Source organism: Cygnus olor, chromosome 11 (genome assembly GCF_009769625.2).
Source record: "Cygnus olor isolate bCygOlo1 chromosome 11, bCygOlo1.pri.v2, whole genome shotgun sequence".
Taxonomy (NCBI): Eukaryota; Metazoa; Chordata; class Aves; order Anseriformes; family Anatidae; genus Cygnus; species Cygnus olor.
The window spans coordinates 15,037,197-15,055,588 of NC_049179.1; the positions used below are offsets into that span (position 1 = coordinate 15,037,197).

The 18,392-nt window shown below is 47.1% G+C and overlaps 1 protein-coding gene across 1 annotated transcript in view; it reads right to left on the bottom strand.

The window, feature by feature from the left end:
- Window positions 1-17,628: 17,628 nt before the first annotated feature.
- LOC121076098 (A-kinase anchor protein 13-like) overlaps window positions 17,629-18,392 on the bottom strand; it is a 94,716-nt gene continuing 93,952 nt past the window's right edge. The window contains exon 7 of the mRNA XM_040570149.1: window positions 17,629-18,177. Within this exon, the coding sequence (XP_040426083.1) occupies window positions 18,155-18,177 (23 nt within the window). The 3' untranslated portion in view covers window positions 17,629-18,154. The remainder of the gene's footprint in view (window positions 18,178-18,392) is intronic.

Below are 18,392 nucleotides of genomic sequence, written 5' to 3' on the forward strand. Positions count from 1 at the left end.
AAAAAAGAAGCACCCTAGCAGTCTAACTCAAATAGGTTCCTTCAAATCTTTAAGACTCTAAAAGTTCCCAGAGAAACAGGATTTCACACCAAGTATGCCAGCTTAAACAACCCTTTTCTCCCCGAGTAACAAAAGGAGCAGCGTGTTAGCTGATGCATTGCAGGGAACTTCTGGGTGTTGCATGTGCAAACCGTGGCTAAGCCCATCCCTGCTGCGTCGAGGATATTGCACTTACTGTTCTTTCCACACTGAGGTTTGCAAACTCTGACCAAGGCCACCAAATCACTGAATCACGGACCACTGAACGCACTTCTGGTGTTTGCGATGGCTCTCCTGCTGCAAACAACCCCACCACCCACCTCCCATACAGCTGCATATCTGCCAGCCACGACGCAGCTCGTGTTTTTGGAGGCAGCCCAGGGCAGGTGAGCACAGGAGGCAGGCAGCACGGGCAGCAAAACCAGAACCATCATCTCCTCGGCCACCCAACCCTGCAGCAGAGCACAGAACCGTGCTGCTGGTCCCCAGCCAGGACGGACAGACGGCCGCAGACAACGGTGACACTTGTGCTGGAATAAGCCGGAGGGGCGGCGGCAGCCCCAGCATCCTCTCGGTGAAGTCACTCTGCTGATAGCCTGAAAAATAGAACTGGCTCCAAAAGAAGCCAACTGGCTTCTACCCGACCCTAAATGAACCTAAACGCAATCATTACAGGGCTGCGCTCCAAATCCAAATCAGATTAGATGTGAAGTGAAACAGCGCTGGGAAGAAGTCTAAACATAGCCTTTTGTGATTTCATTGTCAGACAAAATGTACCCATCTGGCACTGGCTCTAGCAAGCAAGGAACGAGCTCGATGTGCAGCCGTGCCTTAGTGCCAGCTGATGAAAAGGGGAAGTGCAGGGAGGCGATTTCACGGTTAGCTCTGCTTTGCCACTCATGCCACCAGTTCCTGTCGAGATGGGGAGTAATTAACATCTCCTGCTCGGGGAAGGGTGACCGATACCTCTGAACTTCCTCCCAGCCCAATGCAGACTGCAGTTCTCTCTTTGCTTGCTTAAAGGAACAGAAATGCCTGGGAGCACTGTCATTTAAACCCCACACCTCCACAGCAGCAGATTTACGAGTGATAAAGCGATGGCAGCTGTGCAACACACGCAGAGCAGTTCTGAGAAGTTGCACAGAAGTGTCCCGCTGCTTCATCCTCCCCTCTCAAACACGTCCCTTTGGAACTGATGTTCAAGCACTGAGAGGAAACCTCCCAAGCCCCCACCTTGCACCACCGTGGGCAGGGCTCTGGGCACACTCACCGCGTGGCTCAGGTGGGCTTCTCCAAATCCTACACCAAGGCACTAAGAAAACCACTGCTTTCTCCATCACCCTCACCAAACACTTTCCCCTCCCTCTCCCCTCCGACCCTGTCATCTTCATCCGAACACAGACGTACCCACGGTGCCAGTCCCCCAGTCCCTGACCCCCTCCAGCGCACACACGCCGCCCAACGGCTGCCAGCAGCTGGAAGGACGATGCACCTCACCTCCACGAAGGTTTTCCCCGTCTGATGTGCTTCCTAACATGGCTTTATCAGATCTCCCTGTGCTCCAAGGAGATAACAGGCAGGCGTCCGCCTGGCTGTTTGCTAAGGACATCCAAAGCAAATGTCTAGACTCACTGGTACTCATGCCCCCAAACGGTGCCTGCGTGTGGACACCCCAGCAGGTGCCAGGCTGCTCACAACAGCAGCAGCCAGCCAGCTCCCTTTCTATTCAATAATCACAGGTGTTTCCTTACCCGGTGCTGGTGGCTCTGCATGTGTAGCTGAAGCTGCCGTATGTCGCTCTCCAGGCTGGCCTTTGTCCCTTCCTTGGTTTCTGCCGTCAGCAAGTAAACATCAAGCCGCCGGTGGTGCTTCACGCAGTACTCCCCGGTGTGCACCGTGTGGGACAAGGTGCTCCACGAGTCCGGCTCCCTGGCTTCCTCTCTGAAAAGAAACCACCGCAGGTTAGTCTGCGAGCAAGGAGGGATGCTGCACGGCAGGACACGCACGCTGTTCCTCACTCTGGACAGTCATCTAATCAATGGCTCCAGGGCCAGACAGACACACACACACACGCACGCGTCTCCGTCCTGAAAATGAATGTGATTTAGAGCCAGCGCCAGCCACGAGCTCTACTCCACAAGGTCTTTCTCAGGTAGAGAGATCTGCTTTTTCCCCCAGACAAGAAGAACACGAGTGACTAATAGCAAAGGGCACTGCAATTGCTTTTTAAACAGAATTTATTGCAGGTGAAGATCACCAAAGTAGCTGCTGGAGAACAACAGATACCTGAAAGACAGACTGCAGGGGGACAAGTTCGAAGTAGCAACGATTTTTATGACACAGATACTACAACTTCTACACCGAAACCAGCACACCTCTTCACCAACACCCAACAGCCATCACATTGCAGCAATTTTGTCACTCCTGAAATGAATTCTGCTTGCCCTGTGAAACTGCTTCGACACAAGACATCCTCAGTGTTGTGAGACTGCCGTCCTTCTGCGGCAAGAGCACCAACGTTCTTCTTACCAAAGGAAAAGAAAGGAAAAAGGGGGCTGTTGGAGATCAGAATGAAAAACTAACTCAGCAGTTACTTCCAGTCAATAGAAATCTCTGTTCAGTCATCTCAGACGTCAGACCCTGATTTTGCACAAGCTTACAACTCAGAGCAGTAATTCTTCATGTGGCTGCTCTCACCGAGCTGCACAGAAACAGCAGTGTCACTTTAACGGGTTGTAGAAGCAGTCATCTTATCAAGGTGTTCATCTAAAGCTTCAGGTTTGTAGCTTTCATTTTGAATCAGAACTGATTCAGGAAACCAAAACCATCTTTTCATCATCACGCGCCCTAATGAGAGAGACAACTCCCAGGAGAGAACCGGGCAGGGATTGAAGGATGTGGGGCTAACGCTGACCTGCTCATGGGCACGAGCAACGGAGACCTCTCCATCGTCCCTTCCCTGGGACTGCAGCTGCTGAGCCGACAGCACGGCCCCACAGCTGGCGTCCCCAGATTTCCCTTTAGCTACAGGTTTCCCTAGAAGGGCCTGGGACAGAGCTGTAACTGTACAAAAATGATGAAGGGACTCAACGAGGTACATGTGCAGCAAACTTGTACCGTCCGCCAGGTAGAACTACACAACTGGCTGCACCTTCACCCACCGGTTTCTTCAGAAGCAGCAAACCTCTCCAGTGGGAAAACCACAAGGCCACCTCTCCGGGAAGCCGTGCGATTCAGAAAGCGAAGCAGTAACGATTAAACAACACCACGAGTGGCAACAGCAGCAGGCAGAGCGCTGCGGGGAAGCTGGAGACATGGAGAGCCGCACAGCTGATGTGCTCTGCCCCGGTACAACAGCCCACATCCTCTCGTGACTCGTTTTGAGTTAAATCAGCACGACACAAAGCAAACTCAGACAAAGTCTATGCCTTCCGCCCTTTGCCACGATGTAACTCAACTGACTTCTATGGAATTACTCTTGATTTAAAGAGAATCAATATTGCTGTAGAGGAGCAGAAGGATGCGTAGTTTTTTGTGGTGATTTGTATAAAACCGGTCATCAAGGCACTGAAGTCATCTGAGCCATTACAAGTGCGAAGTGGCTAAATAAATGACTTTCCTTTATCAAGGAAACACAGCCATTTCTGTCTGGTGCATTTTCCTTTTCAGCTGCCATGTATGAGAAATCACTGCTCGCCGGGCCACTCGGAGCACAACGAAGCAGTCAGCCCAAAAACCAGGTTCACCCACTCGTGAGGCCAACATCAGCAGGCTTAAAGGACGCAACAGCCTTCTCCGCTGTCTCACCAGCTTCAAGTGCACTTAGAAGCATCTTCAAATATGCGCCCACAAAGCAGCCTGTGGATCTGCAGGGCCCTCGGTGGCTTCAAAGCCTCAAAACCTGGAGGGGAATCGCAGGCGTGCGCTGCCCCCTGCAACACGGTGGTATCCCCACCACCACCCCAGCGACCTGCCACCTCCACCTTCTGGCAGCGATGTCTCAATCCACCGACTCCTCCAAGTCATCCCTCTCGCACACCGATGCATCCAGAGGACAAGTGAGCGTTAACTTGTTGGCTCGCTGCTATTTCTGCTGTTCGATTGCTTTCAAGAGCACGTAGATCACATGAGAACATGCTCCCGCTCACTTGTCCCTGTACGTTGAACATTTGTGTGTCCCCTGCCTGTCTCACTGCAAGCCCTGGGTTCTATGGAGGTAACAAAAACACACATCCTTCCAGAAATTATGCTTTATAGGCTGCACACTCAGTGCTCCCTCACCGGGAAAGGTGCTCATTTTGCATAGATTAGCAATTTCTGTAGTAGCTGTAATTATGTACAAGTGCATACCGAAGCTGCGCTACTAGGAGATAAAAACAAATATGCAAATATTTACTAAAGATTTACTAAGAAACGTATACAGAAACTCCTGTATTCGAGTAGTCTGAAAATCTGCTTCCATTCAGCACAGACGCCTAAGCTACAGGGGAAATCTGTCTTATTATAGCATCCAACCAGCCTGGGGCAATTCCTTCTCACCCTCCTCTTTCAACAGCTTCCTACAGAAATACTTGAAAGATACTTGAACAGAAAGTTTCCTTTGTACCACCTCTGAGCCAGACTTTCCCAGAAGAGAATATCTCACTTGGTTCAAAAGGCAAGGACCGACCAACGAGGTCCCCAGGATCACTGGGGTGCCTCCACCTTGGGCACAGCCACGTGGAGGAGACCTGGAAGGAGTCCTGGAGGAGACCTGAAGACGTCCTCCAGCTCTGCTCCCTGCTGCTTCTGACCCAGCTTTCTGTTGCACAGAGGCTTCCCAGAAGGGAAATCGCTGGCTTCAAGAAAGAACAGCGCTTGCAGGACAAAGGAGAGACTTACCAGCCGGCCCTTCGTCCGCGGAAACGGAGCTCAAGGAAGGATGCTGACCCCAAACACCGCAAAAGGAGGAGCAAACCCAAACCCTCACCACCTCCAAAATGCTCTCAGGCCATGAGCTGCTTGACCTGGGAGCTAATTCTTCTGCTCAAACCACAGCATCGCCTACTGACACGAGGAAGACCACAAGTGATGCTATTTTTCAAACCTCCACCGAGTGCCCAAGCAGAGCCGTCCCCGGCGAAGGAGGAGCCGTGCCGCGTTTGTGTGCTGAACCTATTCTGGTCTGGTGGCGGGGCAGATAGGATGGCCCCGGGCCAAGGAGAGGCGGAAAGAGGTAGAGGAAAGCCCGCAGTGACACAGAGCGGCTCCCAGCTTCCTGCAGATACCAGCAAGATATTTTTATAAAGAGGGAAGATAAGTGAGAAGGGGGGAACAAAAAAACTGAGCTCTGACTGGAGGAAAAGCTCTGCCCGCCTTCAAAAGTTTCAGAAGCAGCCGTCAGTGAGAGAGGTTTGAAATCTGGCTGTGCTGGGAAGGGTTTTCCAGTACCCAGATAACAGGTTTTAACCGCAGGGGAGAGGAAGAGTGGGGAAGAGATCAGAAAAGGATCAAAATGGCCTCAGTGCATTAGGCAGAACCCCGTGAAGAATGGCACAGTTCCCCAGCCGGGAGAGGAAGGCGGTGTGGGAACTCAAGGTGTTATTTCCTGGGGATATCCCCTCCGCATTTCTGAGCCGAACAAACAAACGCCACAGCGCTGCCAGCTCTTGGGATCTTACTGCGAGCCTGGCCACAGCTGCTGGGCGACTCTGAAAGCACCAGCTCCCACATTCGTGTGATAGAGAAAATAAAATATCTTGAAATAAAACCGAAAAAAAAAAAAACACCAAAAAAAAACATAAAACCATCACCACAACAACCAGTGTTATGGTTACAGTCAAAAACTAGGAAATGCTAGAATTTAGATGCTCTTATCTGTAGGGCAAATAAAACCTAAACTGAACTTTAATCTCACATTCCTAGTCAAATTCTGACTTCTTGCTGGTATATTATCACACTGAAAAGAGGAGATGGAGTGTCTGTGGTCTGGGATAAACAAGGAACGGTGCCTACTGGGACAGGAAGCTGCCCGTGGTGGCTGCTGCACCACACGTCCCTACCACTGACAATTTACAGACGTCAAGCCAACAAACAGTCCCTCCGATGAAAATCTGCACCCAGATTTACCAGGCACCAGAGTCTCCGACCAAGCCTCCAGAAACCCGTAACACAGAAAGCCAATTTCCTAAACCCATCACGGAACTGGGTACGGGACTCTGACGGATCTCTTTATTCTTCAAAGGAAATTGCAGGCTGCCAGCAACAAACAGCTACGGATAATGGCAGCAACTGCTCATTACTAATGGCAATTAATATTTAGTGGCAGTACCGTTACTCCTAAGAGGACCCAATGCGTCCATTTTCACTTTGCCTTCCCTTAACGTCCTTCTCACATTATTATTACTCTTTTTTTTTTCTGGAAGGTAAATGGAAACTGTTTCTTAGAAATTTGACACGACAGAACTTACAGCTGTTGCAGAAGTGCTGGGGTACTACAGGCTTTGTAGGGGTACGATCAGTTTTGCATCAACAGCCTCACAGTCTTTAATGACATACAAAATACTAGTGCACACAAACATTTTCTTGGTCCTCCCTGCTTTTGTAATCAACAGCACATATCAGACAGGAGACTGAGAAAACGTGCAACTACTATGTGCTAGACTGGATTAAAGCAAATGCATACACTGGAAAGTGATTTAAACACAGTATTCATACTTCAGGTGTTTCCAAACGTACTGAAAGCCAAAGAAAAGAGGAAAAAACGTTTCTTACATAGAAAAATTTCACAAGACACTCACTAATTGGACCGCTTTTGATGTTGGAGGAAAGAAAGAGTTAAAGCTCATCAGCTGCAGCAGTGATGGCCAACCCCTTACAGCACTCCACACAGACATGAGCTGCAGTGGGTTTGGACACTGCACTGAATTCAGGATTGCACAACCTATCCTTCAATACCAGATTAAATATTTAACGACTGGCTTCAAAATATTTAATGCTAACTTCTCAGTCCCATGGCCAACACACCATACAATGGGAGATCATACAAGAGAGGAAAGCTGGCTTGCTCTTCAACAGCTGTTTGCAGACTCACATATCCTAAGTGAGCCCGGCCAGTTATCTGAACAAACAGAACCTACTTCCTACCACAAAGGGGCTGCACTCTTAAACCAATGCACTTCTCAGGCCTTGAAGCTAATTATATATTAAAAAATAAAACTACAAACTGACAGCAAATGCATTTGCCAAACAGGATGATACACATCCCATAGGATGGAATAGCTGTCTGTTGTTAAATGCATTTTTGAGCCTGTTTTATTTTCATAGCCTTACCTAACGTGAAAGATGACTTGCTTGGGGGGCATTTCTTCTCATATCTTACCAAATCTTCTCAAATCTCTTCTAAATCTCCTCTTTCTCCTCCTCACGGGCCTGTTTGCATGAACGTCACCACTTGGACCTCTGATTGCCAAGCAGGATATCAGAGACAGTCAAATGCTGTTCCTACCACAGGGACGAAGCCTCTCCTCTCTTTTCTGTATGCAGAGGTGAATACATACAAAACAAAGAGGAGGAGGGAGCCAATGAATAAAAATACAAGTCTTAATAGGGATGCTGGAAGACGGTAGGAAAAGAGGAAAAGCTGGAGCGTGCAGTGGGTGAGTAGGTGGAAAGAGGGAAGCACAAACTCTTCCTGCTCCATCACGTTCAGACCTGACTGCTCCCACTCCCATCTGCTCCTCTGCTGTGCTCTTGGGGCCCGTGGAAACCCACGGCACCTCAGCATCTTTCCAAGCAGGAAGAAATATCAATGAAACAATCACGTCCCAAAAAGTCATCTCAAAGTTCAGTAACACACAGCCACAAGACCGGATCCTGTTGGATCGCTCCTACTCCCGTGCTTCTGTAGCCAAACAGCGTCCTCTTAACACATGGATCTCTCATCAGTTCCTCTCTCATTACCCTTTTAATGACTTCGAATGCTCCTTTAAATGTTAATCTTGAGCCAGCACTTACAGAGACAAAGGCAGCTGCTCTCCTCTCCTAACAGACTGCACAATGAGAGCAAGCCGTGCCCTAAAACCTACTGCCCTGCACCCCAAATAGCAATCAAAAGGGTTTGTCGCGTGGTTTGGGGTGGGAAAACGGAAGGAAAAACGCTAGACGATAGTGTTACTTCAAGTAAACTCTTTCGCTGCTAAGTCAGGTTAGCCAAAAATAAAATTACCTATTGCGGTGGCAACCTCTGGGGCACCTGCATGTCCCCAGCTGCATCCCACTCGTGCTCGATAATAATAATAACGGGAGAAAGAAGTAACCGAGGGGAGACTGGAAGCTTTTACAGCCAGTTCCCAGCTCACAAATAAGGCAAGGGCACAGAGGGGACAGGGTCTGAGAACCCCGTTACGTGCACTGCCACAACCCGGCCCTGAAGTCACCTTCCAGCCCCAGGAAATTTGTGATTTCGGAAAGCATCTGTGTCACAGACGGCTCTTGTCCTGCTCAAAGACTGAAGCTAATGGAACAACCTAGCAGCAACGTTAGATTAAAAGTGTCTGGCTTTAACTGTTGTCCCCATTTGGCAGCGCGCTGTAAGAAATGCCTAATTTTAAGACCACACTTAAACCACCTGCTGAAGACGAACTGGACGCTTCTGACATAAAACACATGCTGAAAGGACGTGCTGAATTGGTGAGCAAAGAAACGAGATGCCAGACAAATCCTCTTGCAGCTCTGGCCTAGAAAACCAGAGAAGTGTATTCAATTACCAAAGTAAAGTTACTGCAAAAGCTTCCTCATCTGAGAGGCACCACGGAGCTTACAGCACAGACTCCATCAATTACTTACATAAAATCAGAACAATAGCAAGTGATAATCCAGTATTGCAAAATGGTCACCAAACACTCCTGCTACCAGGGAGCTATTTCTCGTACGTGTTAATTAAATCTGGGTCGGTTTAATTTTGGAAATACACGCTGAGAGTGACTGATGGTTTCACACGCTGGGCCTCCTGGCTGTTACCAGGAGGTTTTACACACAGAGCCACACAGAAGCGCTCCACAGCAATAAAAAGCAAGCAGTGAAAACAGCAAAAGCAAAACTAAGGTTAGAGTAAAAAGCTCAAGAGACTGTTAAAGTCCCAAATCCTTCCCTCTGCAGGGACTGGAAAAATGCTGTCTTACGGACTTCACTTTTCTCTGACTCCCCTTTCAGGGGGCATAAATCACTCACAGCTGGGAAGGAACGACAAGCACTTGGCTTCATAGAAAGAAAAAAAAACAAACAACTGATAGGTTTGGGTTGCTGGACAGAACTTTGTTCTGCAGAACTGAAATCGGATTACCAATCAGTGTGTGTTTCGCAGAATGGCACTCCGACTCCTCTGACATTGTGAACGCGAGCTCTTTCTTGGAGCCATTTTACTTGCCTGACTTGCAAAGCACTGAAGAACATGGAGCTGGCAGGCAGATTATATTACTACGCTGAGCTGGATTTGAAAACACCAACTAGTGCAAAATGCAGCTGTCCTGCTGCAGAGGCCAAGTTACTCGCACGGAGCGTGCTCCCCCTGGTTAACAACCCCGCTGCCTCTCCCGAGCCCTCTCTTCTCCAAGGAGCACAGCAGACGAGGGCTGCCAACGCCCTGGAGCTAGCATTGCCCAATTTAAACATAAGGAAGTAGCAGGCTTCAAGGAAGGAGCCTCCGTTTCTGAATTCACTCCTACCGCACTCAGAAACTGTTGAAGCTCAGAGAGAGCTGTGCAACCTGCCTGGTGTCCGAGGCTTTTTGATACAAGATCGGGTGTATTTAAGAAACAACCGCTCGCCGAGCTGCTAGAAAGCAAAGAAGAATATTCCTAGAGAAAACCCTTCCATGCTTTTTGTCCCTGAAAATAAAGTCCCACCCTTCTGCACCATCCTATTCCATTTGTATTGTGAGACTTTTGCTTTAATCTAGAAGATAAAATGAGCGCCCTCAGGGATGCCACACAACTGAAGAGCACTGCTATCAGCATATCAGCATCTCGCTCTCCAGCTCAGGCAGCCCACGCGGGCTCCTCTGCAGCTCCTCGCTTCAGCCTCAAAAGCAGCAGTGCACACATCGGCCCTGCCACAGGATGCAGGAGCCACTTCACAAGCTGGAGCCTACAGCAAAGGTGACTCCCAGGCTTGCACCATTTCGCCTGAAGTCATCTTTCATTTTTGCAAATGAACACCGGCAGCTGAAAAGGGAAAGCTCGGCTGACAAACAGAAATCCAAAATGTCACCGGCGCAATTAAGTTTTTGAGAAAAATATTTACGCTGCGGCTGAATCAGACTGCTCTGCAGCTGAACCCAGACAAAACTGCATCAGCGGAGAAGGTTTTGTGCCTGTACCCTAATTACAGCCAAACTTCACCCCTTCCCCATGCTGGCCAGGAGGATCATTGTGAAGCGCGGGGTCCTGCAAATCAGCAAGCAAGTGAACAATAAAATCCCCCCAAGGATAATGCATCACAAAACACACTGCATTCATTTATTTTGTGAAGTGCAGTTTAATTACTTGTAAAAATAATGACTCCTTTGTATGGGCTCTCGCTAACATGCATTGCTGCTCAGTATTTTGCTGAGTGGTACAAGTTGTGTGCCAAATTTGTGTGCGTGGATTATACAGCCTGTGCAGAAGCAGAGCGCAGAAAAGTGGTTGTACAGCATCCATTGTGTTTTGACAGCACATAAATGATATATACTCTTGTCGTGGAATTTGGCTGCTTTTCTCTATTCTGAAACTCACTAGTTCTCCTCCCGGCAGGGATTTTCAAGCCCTGATCCCATGCAACTGCAGAAAGCACCGAGCACCAGGAAATGTCTGCTGTGCAAACAGGACACCTTCATTTTGCAGCCACCATCCCCACGTGCGAAGGGCCGTGGCAGTCCCCACATCACACAGCATTGCCACCACTCCGGGCAGCCCTGAGCTCGCAGCATGGCACCTTGCCTTGTCCCGGGCATCAAGAAGGGGCCCTGTGACTTCCAGCACCCATGGCTCGGGGCAGCCTGCTTGCAGCACTGCACGCAGGTGGCACAGCTCTCGGAGCCACGGCCGTCAGGTTTCTGCATCGTATTTCCACCCAGAGGTCCAAGAGGAAAAATGGCCGTAATTGTGCTTAATCCATGTAAGCAGTTTAAGGATATATTAAAAAGAAGGGGAGGCAGCACCTTAACGGTACTGAGGTTGCTACAGTGTCTTGTGTTCGAAGATGAGCTGCAAAGGTCACCAGAGAGATCCCCTGGCTTACCGCAGCAGTGCTCCATGAATGAATGGCAGAGGGCAATGCTGTGTAACCCACGTGCTCGTTTCTTTCTTCCACCAAGCGAGAACTGCCATCCCACTATTGGAACTGGTTGTGAAATACACTACCAAATACACTGTAATAGTTGTTGTAACAGCTCTGTTTACTTCCCATTTCCTTTTAAATTAACAGCTCTACTACTATTCAGATTGCTCTCTTTGCTGTGAGCTCTATAATCAAGTTTTGGCTATTTTAAACTTCTTGAGAGTATGCAAATTCTCCAAGCTAAGACTAATGGTGTTAACAGAACTTTGCCACAGTTGCAGGACAACTTGGCATATTCCTGTTTTACAAGGTAACCCACAAGAGCATTGAGTATTTTCACAGCGTGACTGTTGTTGAACTCACGTGGAAAAAAAAAAAGCAACACTGCCACCACCACTCTATTGGTTCAACAGTGGCAAAAAAATGGTTAGAGTACAGCTCCTGTCACACCCTGCACCTTCTTCTGCATCTCCACTTGGTTTGTGGATGGCTGAATTATTAAAGATGAAACTTAAATGCAGTCACTCCAGCAGCAGATCTTATTTGTTCTGCCTCTAACATCCTGTCCAACAACTATAGAGGGAAGAATAACTTACAATTTGTAGCATAAAGAAATGTTGCGTGAGAATGCAGACAACACAGAAGACTCCTAAACATGACACTGGGTCACTCAACATAAACCCTAAGCATCTGCAGATTCAAATCAGAAAAACAAAGTTAATAACACAGCTTAAGAGAACTAGGCATCAGAATAACAGACATGCAGACCAAATCTTTCCTCTTTTACAAATCCCCACCCCCCAGACTTATTTCAGCTCTTTGTCTTTATTATCTGCAGCTTTTAAAGCTAGTACTGCAAACACTTGCTGTTCAAAAACAGCTTTCCATTTTCTGAAGGATTCCTTGTAAAACGCTGCAGTAGATGCTCATGCAAGTCACTGGCTATGAGTTGGCAAGACCTAGCTGCTTCACACTTTCTCTTGTAAATACTGGCATTAATTTTTACCTAAATTCTTACCTCTCCTGGTAGATATTTGTTCTCTACAAGACGCTGCCTTATTTCAATAAAATTGTTGTGGCCTTGTTTAACCAAAAACCTCCAAATCTATGAAATAAGAATGTGACAGTCCCAACCATCACCACAAAGCCTGCCAGCTACGCTCTTTTGGACAGCTGTACTTGTTTGAAGCAAACCTCTTCCTCTTGTGTTTGCATAAGGTTTGTCTTAATTAGGCGATATTACAGTGACTCATGTTGGGCTTTAAGGGACTGCTGGAAACAGAACAATGTGCAGTAGAAAAGGAGAACCCAACAGTGTTACTGCACTTACCATAAATCCTAAGGACACGCCCCCATTGCTTCTAGCTATGAAGGTAAAAGCAAAATTATAGAAAAAAATGTCTTTAAGGGTAGAGTATAGCTCTTAGACAGTCCTCAAGGATAAAGCAAAGGGAAGCATGACACAGAGAATGGAAAACGAGCGGAGTAACCATTAAAATCATCCTTACTCCGTCAAAAGTTGATGTAACTTCTGGTAGCCCCTTTCCAAGGCCAGGCTCACGGGCGTAGCGCCTTCGTTGTTGTGGATGCTGAGCGCTCCTCTTCCTCCCGGCTGCTGGAGCAGAAACCATGTCAGCCGCAGCAGACCCAGCCTCACCGCGAAATGCATCAGTGTCTCCCGAGGGATGTTCTCTGGGAATAAAGAAGGAAAAAGAAATAGGAATTTGCAGGCTGCAGTCGAGGTGAATGCCATTTCCCCACATCCTTGCTACTGGAGACAAGCCATGCACACGCCGAGGACTGCACAATGGCTGGCACGAAACTGGAGGTGCTGACAGCCAAAAAGCCAAGGAACCTAAACACTGCAGCACCTGGAAAAACACGCTCAGCACAAGCTGGCTGTGAAATCCAGGAGAGACCAGCGCCTGAAAGCAAGGGACTAGCTATGGTGGGACTGAACGTGCGCAGGACCTCTCGGGGTAAGACTGAAAGACCACAGAAGTCAACGTGAAAAGAACGGCTTCATGGACAGCCACGACTACCACAAAGCTGCTCTATAGAGCCCGGCATGTTCGGGTGGGTTTTTTTTATACATCCAACCCCTTTTTTTCCCCCATGCCCAGGACCAGGTTTTAGGAATGGACGAGTTCTGTTATTTAACGGGACACTGATTTGTCCCAAGGCATGAAGAAAATGAACTGCAAGTGAAGCACATATGCAGAGCGGTTATAAAAGAGAACAGTTTAGCCTCTCATATAGACATAAAAAAGTGAGGGTTTTGATTTCCTGGTTTCACTGTGCCTTAGACCAGCTTTTCTCAGCTTTCCACAGTAGCTCTGTAATTCTGAGTAGCAGCATTTATAAACTAGTAATCTCCTCTGCTGCTTTTTATGTTTAATAACCGTGACCTTCTAATTTGGTAAAAGTCACTCTTGAGCCTAAAGCTTTCATCTCGGAAAAGTGTCCCCCTCCTCTAAAAGCTGCAGCCCTACAACTTTGCTCTGAAAAGCTTCAACCAGAAATGGGCTCCAGATGCACTGCTGAAATACGGCACTTGCAGATCAAAGCGTGGTACTTCTGTAGGGAGGGCAAAAGCATTTGGGTTAAAAAAACTGCAAGAAATACAAATTTGTTCTTTTAATTAACAAACGATTTCAGTATTGACTGGCAGCAACAACAACAAAAAAGCACCAGCTGGGTCTGCGTAAACAACGCCAATGAGCACGCTTGGTATACCTTCAATATCATAGCGATGATTTATTTGGGTATTAATTTGGTCGCCAGCCAAACCTATACAGTAGGTTTAAAAATACAAGTGTATAATGCGTCTAAGATTTAATTAAGTATTTTTTCTCCAAGAAGCATGCCTCAAGAGAAATCATCTCTTCAGCGGGCTGTTGTTTTTCTTGCTCACTTTCTTAAGGGACATCATTAAGACCTTTAGTGAAGAACGAAGCAAGAAGGGGGAGTTCTGCCCTGCCCGACACACAGTTTTTCCCCACTTTTTGGATCAGTTCCTGAAGAACTAATCTGTATTCAAGAACCAAAGCTTTCTGGCATCATCTCTCTTCCATATGACTCCAAATTGGGTTTCTGGGCTACAAACCAAGCCTTCCTCCCTAACCTCCTCTTGATTACCATAAAGCAAAACCACGCTGTCCTGAATACACGAGTACGTCTGAATGGAGGTTCCAGCTGATCAGAGGAAAAGGGAATAGCTGAGCTCACTAAGAGACAAATTCTCAGCCTGTGGGAGAGTAATGACAAGGATTTTGGTGTCAAGTGCTATAGAGTGCAGCGCTTTAGAAATAAACAACCAACAAGTTAGTTAATCAACAGCTGCCAGTCTTGGCCTTAACGAATAATGAAAAATAACACACCCTACAGATAAGACATAAGGGGAAAAACTACAGATGAGGTTGAAAAAAGGAGGAAGTGTGGATACAGGTTGTACTTAAGTGGAGTGAAAGCAGATGCCCAAGGTTTCACTCAGGGAACTTGTACTTGCACAAAATTCCTGCATTAGTTGTAGGAATAAACTGGCAGTCAGCTAGCGTAATTAAAGCAACACAACTCTTCCTGCTGCGGATGTAGGAAGCACAAAAGCACTTATGTTGGAGCAAATGACTGGTGTCCAAATAAAGAACGCGTTGCACTGGTCTGACCGCATCTGTTCCAGCAAGGGAGCTCCTGCTCTAGCTGCTTTGTTGGAAGGGGACATCATCTTCCTTGCTGAAACGGATACCCTCGCACCAAAACCGAGCAGGGCAGACCTGAAAAGCACAAGCACGGACTCCCAGGTCAAAATCCTTCCTCCTCCTTCAGCTGAGAGCTGCATGGTTAGGCAGCAGCAACTTTTACACCCCAACTGACAGTTCGCCAGCAAATCACACACCAGCTGCAGGCCTTGAAAGGTGCTGGCAGCTGCTCATCCCACCCCTGCTCCAGCTGGGTGCCCCTCCCTACCTCCTATTTCCAGAGAGGAAATGCCCCTCCCGATGTCCCGAACCTTCACGTGAGTTAAGCTGCTCATTTGACTGCACTTTTTGAACATCCCACCCTTTTCCCCATTCTTTTAAAACAATCTTCACTATTGTCAGACTAGTGGTTGCAGGTGGCTGGAGGTGTCTACAAACGCGACTGAACGGTCGTGGCACTGCCCCAATGCCTCTGAGCAACAACGGCGTGCACAGAAGACGTGTACAAGACATGGCGTGTTGCCATCCCGAGCGTACTAAACACACAAATTCACTCTCCAGGCCCAGCTGAAAGGATCTGCCTGACATATAAACTGGCCCGAGGCCATCCTGACAGATGGGCATGGATGATGGCAGCACAGAGACGAAGTACTGCGCATACAACAACTGCGGGGCCCTGGGCAATGGCTTTAGAAGGTTTTGGAGTGTGCAAAACTTGCACAGCTACAGTGAAAAGGCATGTGCCATCTGGGGACTGGATTAACTACTAACATACAGCGAAAAATACATTTGCCTGTGTACGACATTGCTCAGAACAAGCCAAGAGCGGGTCTGCATTGAGCATGGGAGTGCTGCGGGATGGAGAAGGGAGGGAGCCAGGCAGCATCCCTACAGCCACCCTACCTCTGAAGGGATGAAGCTCGTACCACAGGACATTGGAAATTCAGCCAATGATTATAGTGTCCTGGCATGGTGTAAAATGCCTTCTCCAGCTATGGAGAACAACAAAAGCTTTAACAAGCAATAGCCTGAGCTTTTTCTCCTACCGCACGTCAAGCATGAGCTTCTCATCTTAAAATGGCTGTTCTCTGAATGTCAACAAAAAGGTTCTTGCAATTAGGAAACTGTGGAAATACAAGACACACGATACTGGAAAGGCCAAGATTGTTTTTGTTCCTTTCTCGTTTCCTAGTAATAGGCAAGAGTTGAAACATATGATTATTGTCCCATAATGGCAGGGCACTCTAATCCAGCTGGCAAAACAAAAGACTTTAGATGTATTATTTTTATGTATTTTTCTTTGCAGCTGTGACACATGAACAGACGGTTTATCTGGGTAACTAAGGAAAAAAAATCTGTACAAGAACATCAAATGTACTTTGCTAACTGTAAAGGATTAAAGTTTAAGGTGCTATTATCACTAAACAAAAAAGCATTGAAGAGGGAAAAAAAGCAGTTTGGGTATGACACATCTGAGAACACAAACTGTTCCTTAAGTAAAAACTTTCATTTTAATCCTGGTTAAAGAACAGTAATAATAATAATAAACTATTCCTTTTTGAAACCTGCTGTTTATTTAGAGTTAGGCACACCAAACTGCTCACTTTGTCCTCCAAAGCCTGAGACAGCTCATTGAGGATGAGAAAGCCATGGACGGCAACAGCTCCAAGAATCTCACACTCATCTTCCTGGGACAGTGACCTTCACTTGTTTCTCAGATGAAATCACGTATTCTTGGCAATTCTGAAATCCACCATCAAATCTGGCCTCAGAACTTTGTTCTCTTTGTTTCTGGCTGGAAATGTTCTCAGTGCTCAGCTCAACCCTCGAGAAGCACAGGGAGCAGAGAGCAGAAACAAGCTGTCACTTTATGCCGAGGTCCTGCACGAAGGCTTGAGAGACAAGTACCAAAGGAGGGTCAAGGCGAAGACACTGTGTTTGGAGTTTCGAGTTCAGTTAATAAAACGATGTGCGGGTAATTCTTTTTTAGTCTTATAAACAATACATTTTTCAAAGCACACCAAAGGATCTTCGTGTCCTCATTCCCACTAATATCTAAGGGAACAGAAACGCTCTCCTGCCAACGATTTCTCAGCCACAGACCGAGCAGTACATTTCAGACACTGGCTGAGCAAGAACAAGCATTTTCTGCTTCACATTTTCCACTGCAGAGGGCATTAAATTTAGGTATGGAAAAGATTTTTTTTTCATCATATCAAGTGCTGATGAACAGAGCACTTTGTGCGGTAGGCTCAGAAAAGGTCATGCCGATTTCTAATATACAGTCCTCTATCAGAGGGCAGAGAGAAAGGTGGGAAGCAGACTGGAAAGAATACAAAACCCAAAGAAAAGAACGCTGGTAACTATTACCCCGAACGCATTCAAGAAGAAACTATAAGAGGAGTGCAGGAGATGAGCAGATTAAAGCTTTATGTCAGAGAAACATCTTCAGCCACATCTCCGTAACATGCTCCAACAGAAAAAAACGTTAGCTCCTAATAACCAAATTTCATTTTAGTTATTTCTGGAAAGCTTTAAAAAGCCTTTTTTAGGCTTCTTGTTTTTCTCTTTTTAATGAGGCTTTTTTTGTTACTTTCTCTCTTCAGACATTCTCTCTTTCTGTATTCTGTTGGGATCTTTCTGATCTCTCATCCTGGTGGCCTGTTGCATTGCACACTACAGTCCTACTGGTTTTGATGCAAAGTTATCAAACCTGCAACGCAATCCAGACTATTCCAAACTGGGGCAAAGCAACTTCTTCTCCACCGACCTCCTACCTGGTGAGCTCGCGGAGCTTTATTTCTTAAGGAACGCGTATTGCACAGGGATGTTTATTATTCAGCGCTTCTGGGAAGCCGTACGCATTGAAGACGTCAGCAGCTGCATTCCTAAAGTCAGGGAGATGCTACGGGTTTTATCTAGTAAGATGGCCTCCCGGTTATCCGCCCGCATCTAGGGCTATCTCGCAGCTCATCAAAGGGCCGGCTTCTCCCCGCGCTCCCAGGGGAAGGGCTCGCTCTCCCGGCCGATCGTCACAGCGCTCCGAAAGCACCATCTTGAAAAGCCCACACCGCCAGAATCGTAACCACGGGTCTGGATTTCACCACTTATTTTGATGACTAAATTGACGGGACAGTGTTTCCTAAAAGACATTTTGAAAGCGATCTGTTTACTACTGATAGCTAACTCAAGGATTAAGCTCTGTAAGCTTTTCATACCTGAGCCTTAGATCCTCCCTAATTTTTTTCCTGCCTTTTTTCCCTACTGCAACACAAACAAGCCATAATCATTAGTTCTATCTCCAAATACTGTTTTCATTTTCCAGTTAGTTTCTGTTTAATAATTTAAAATAGAAAA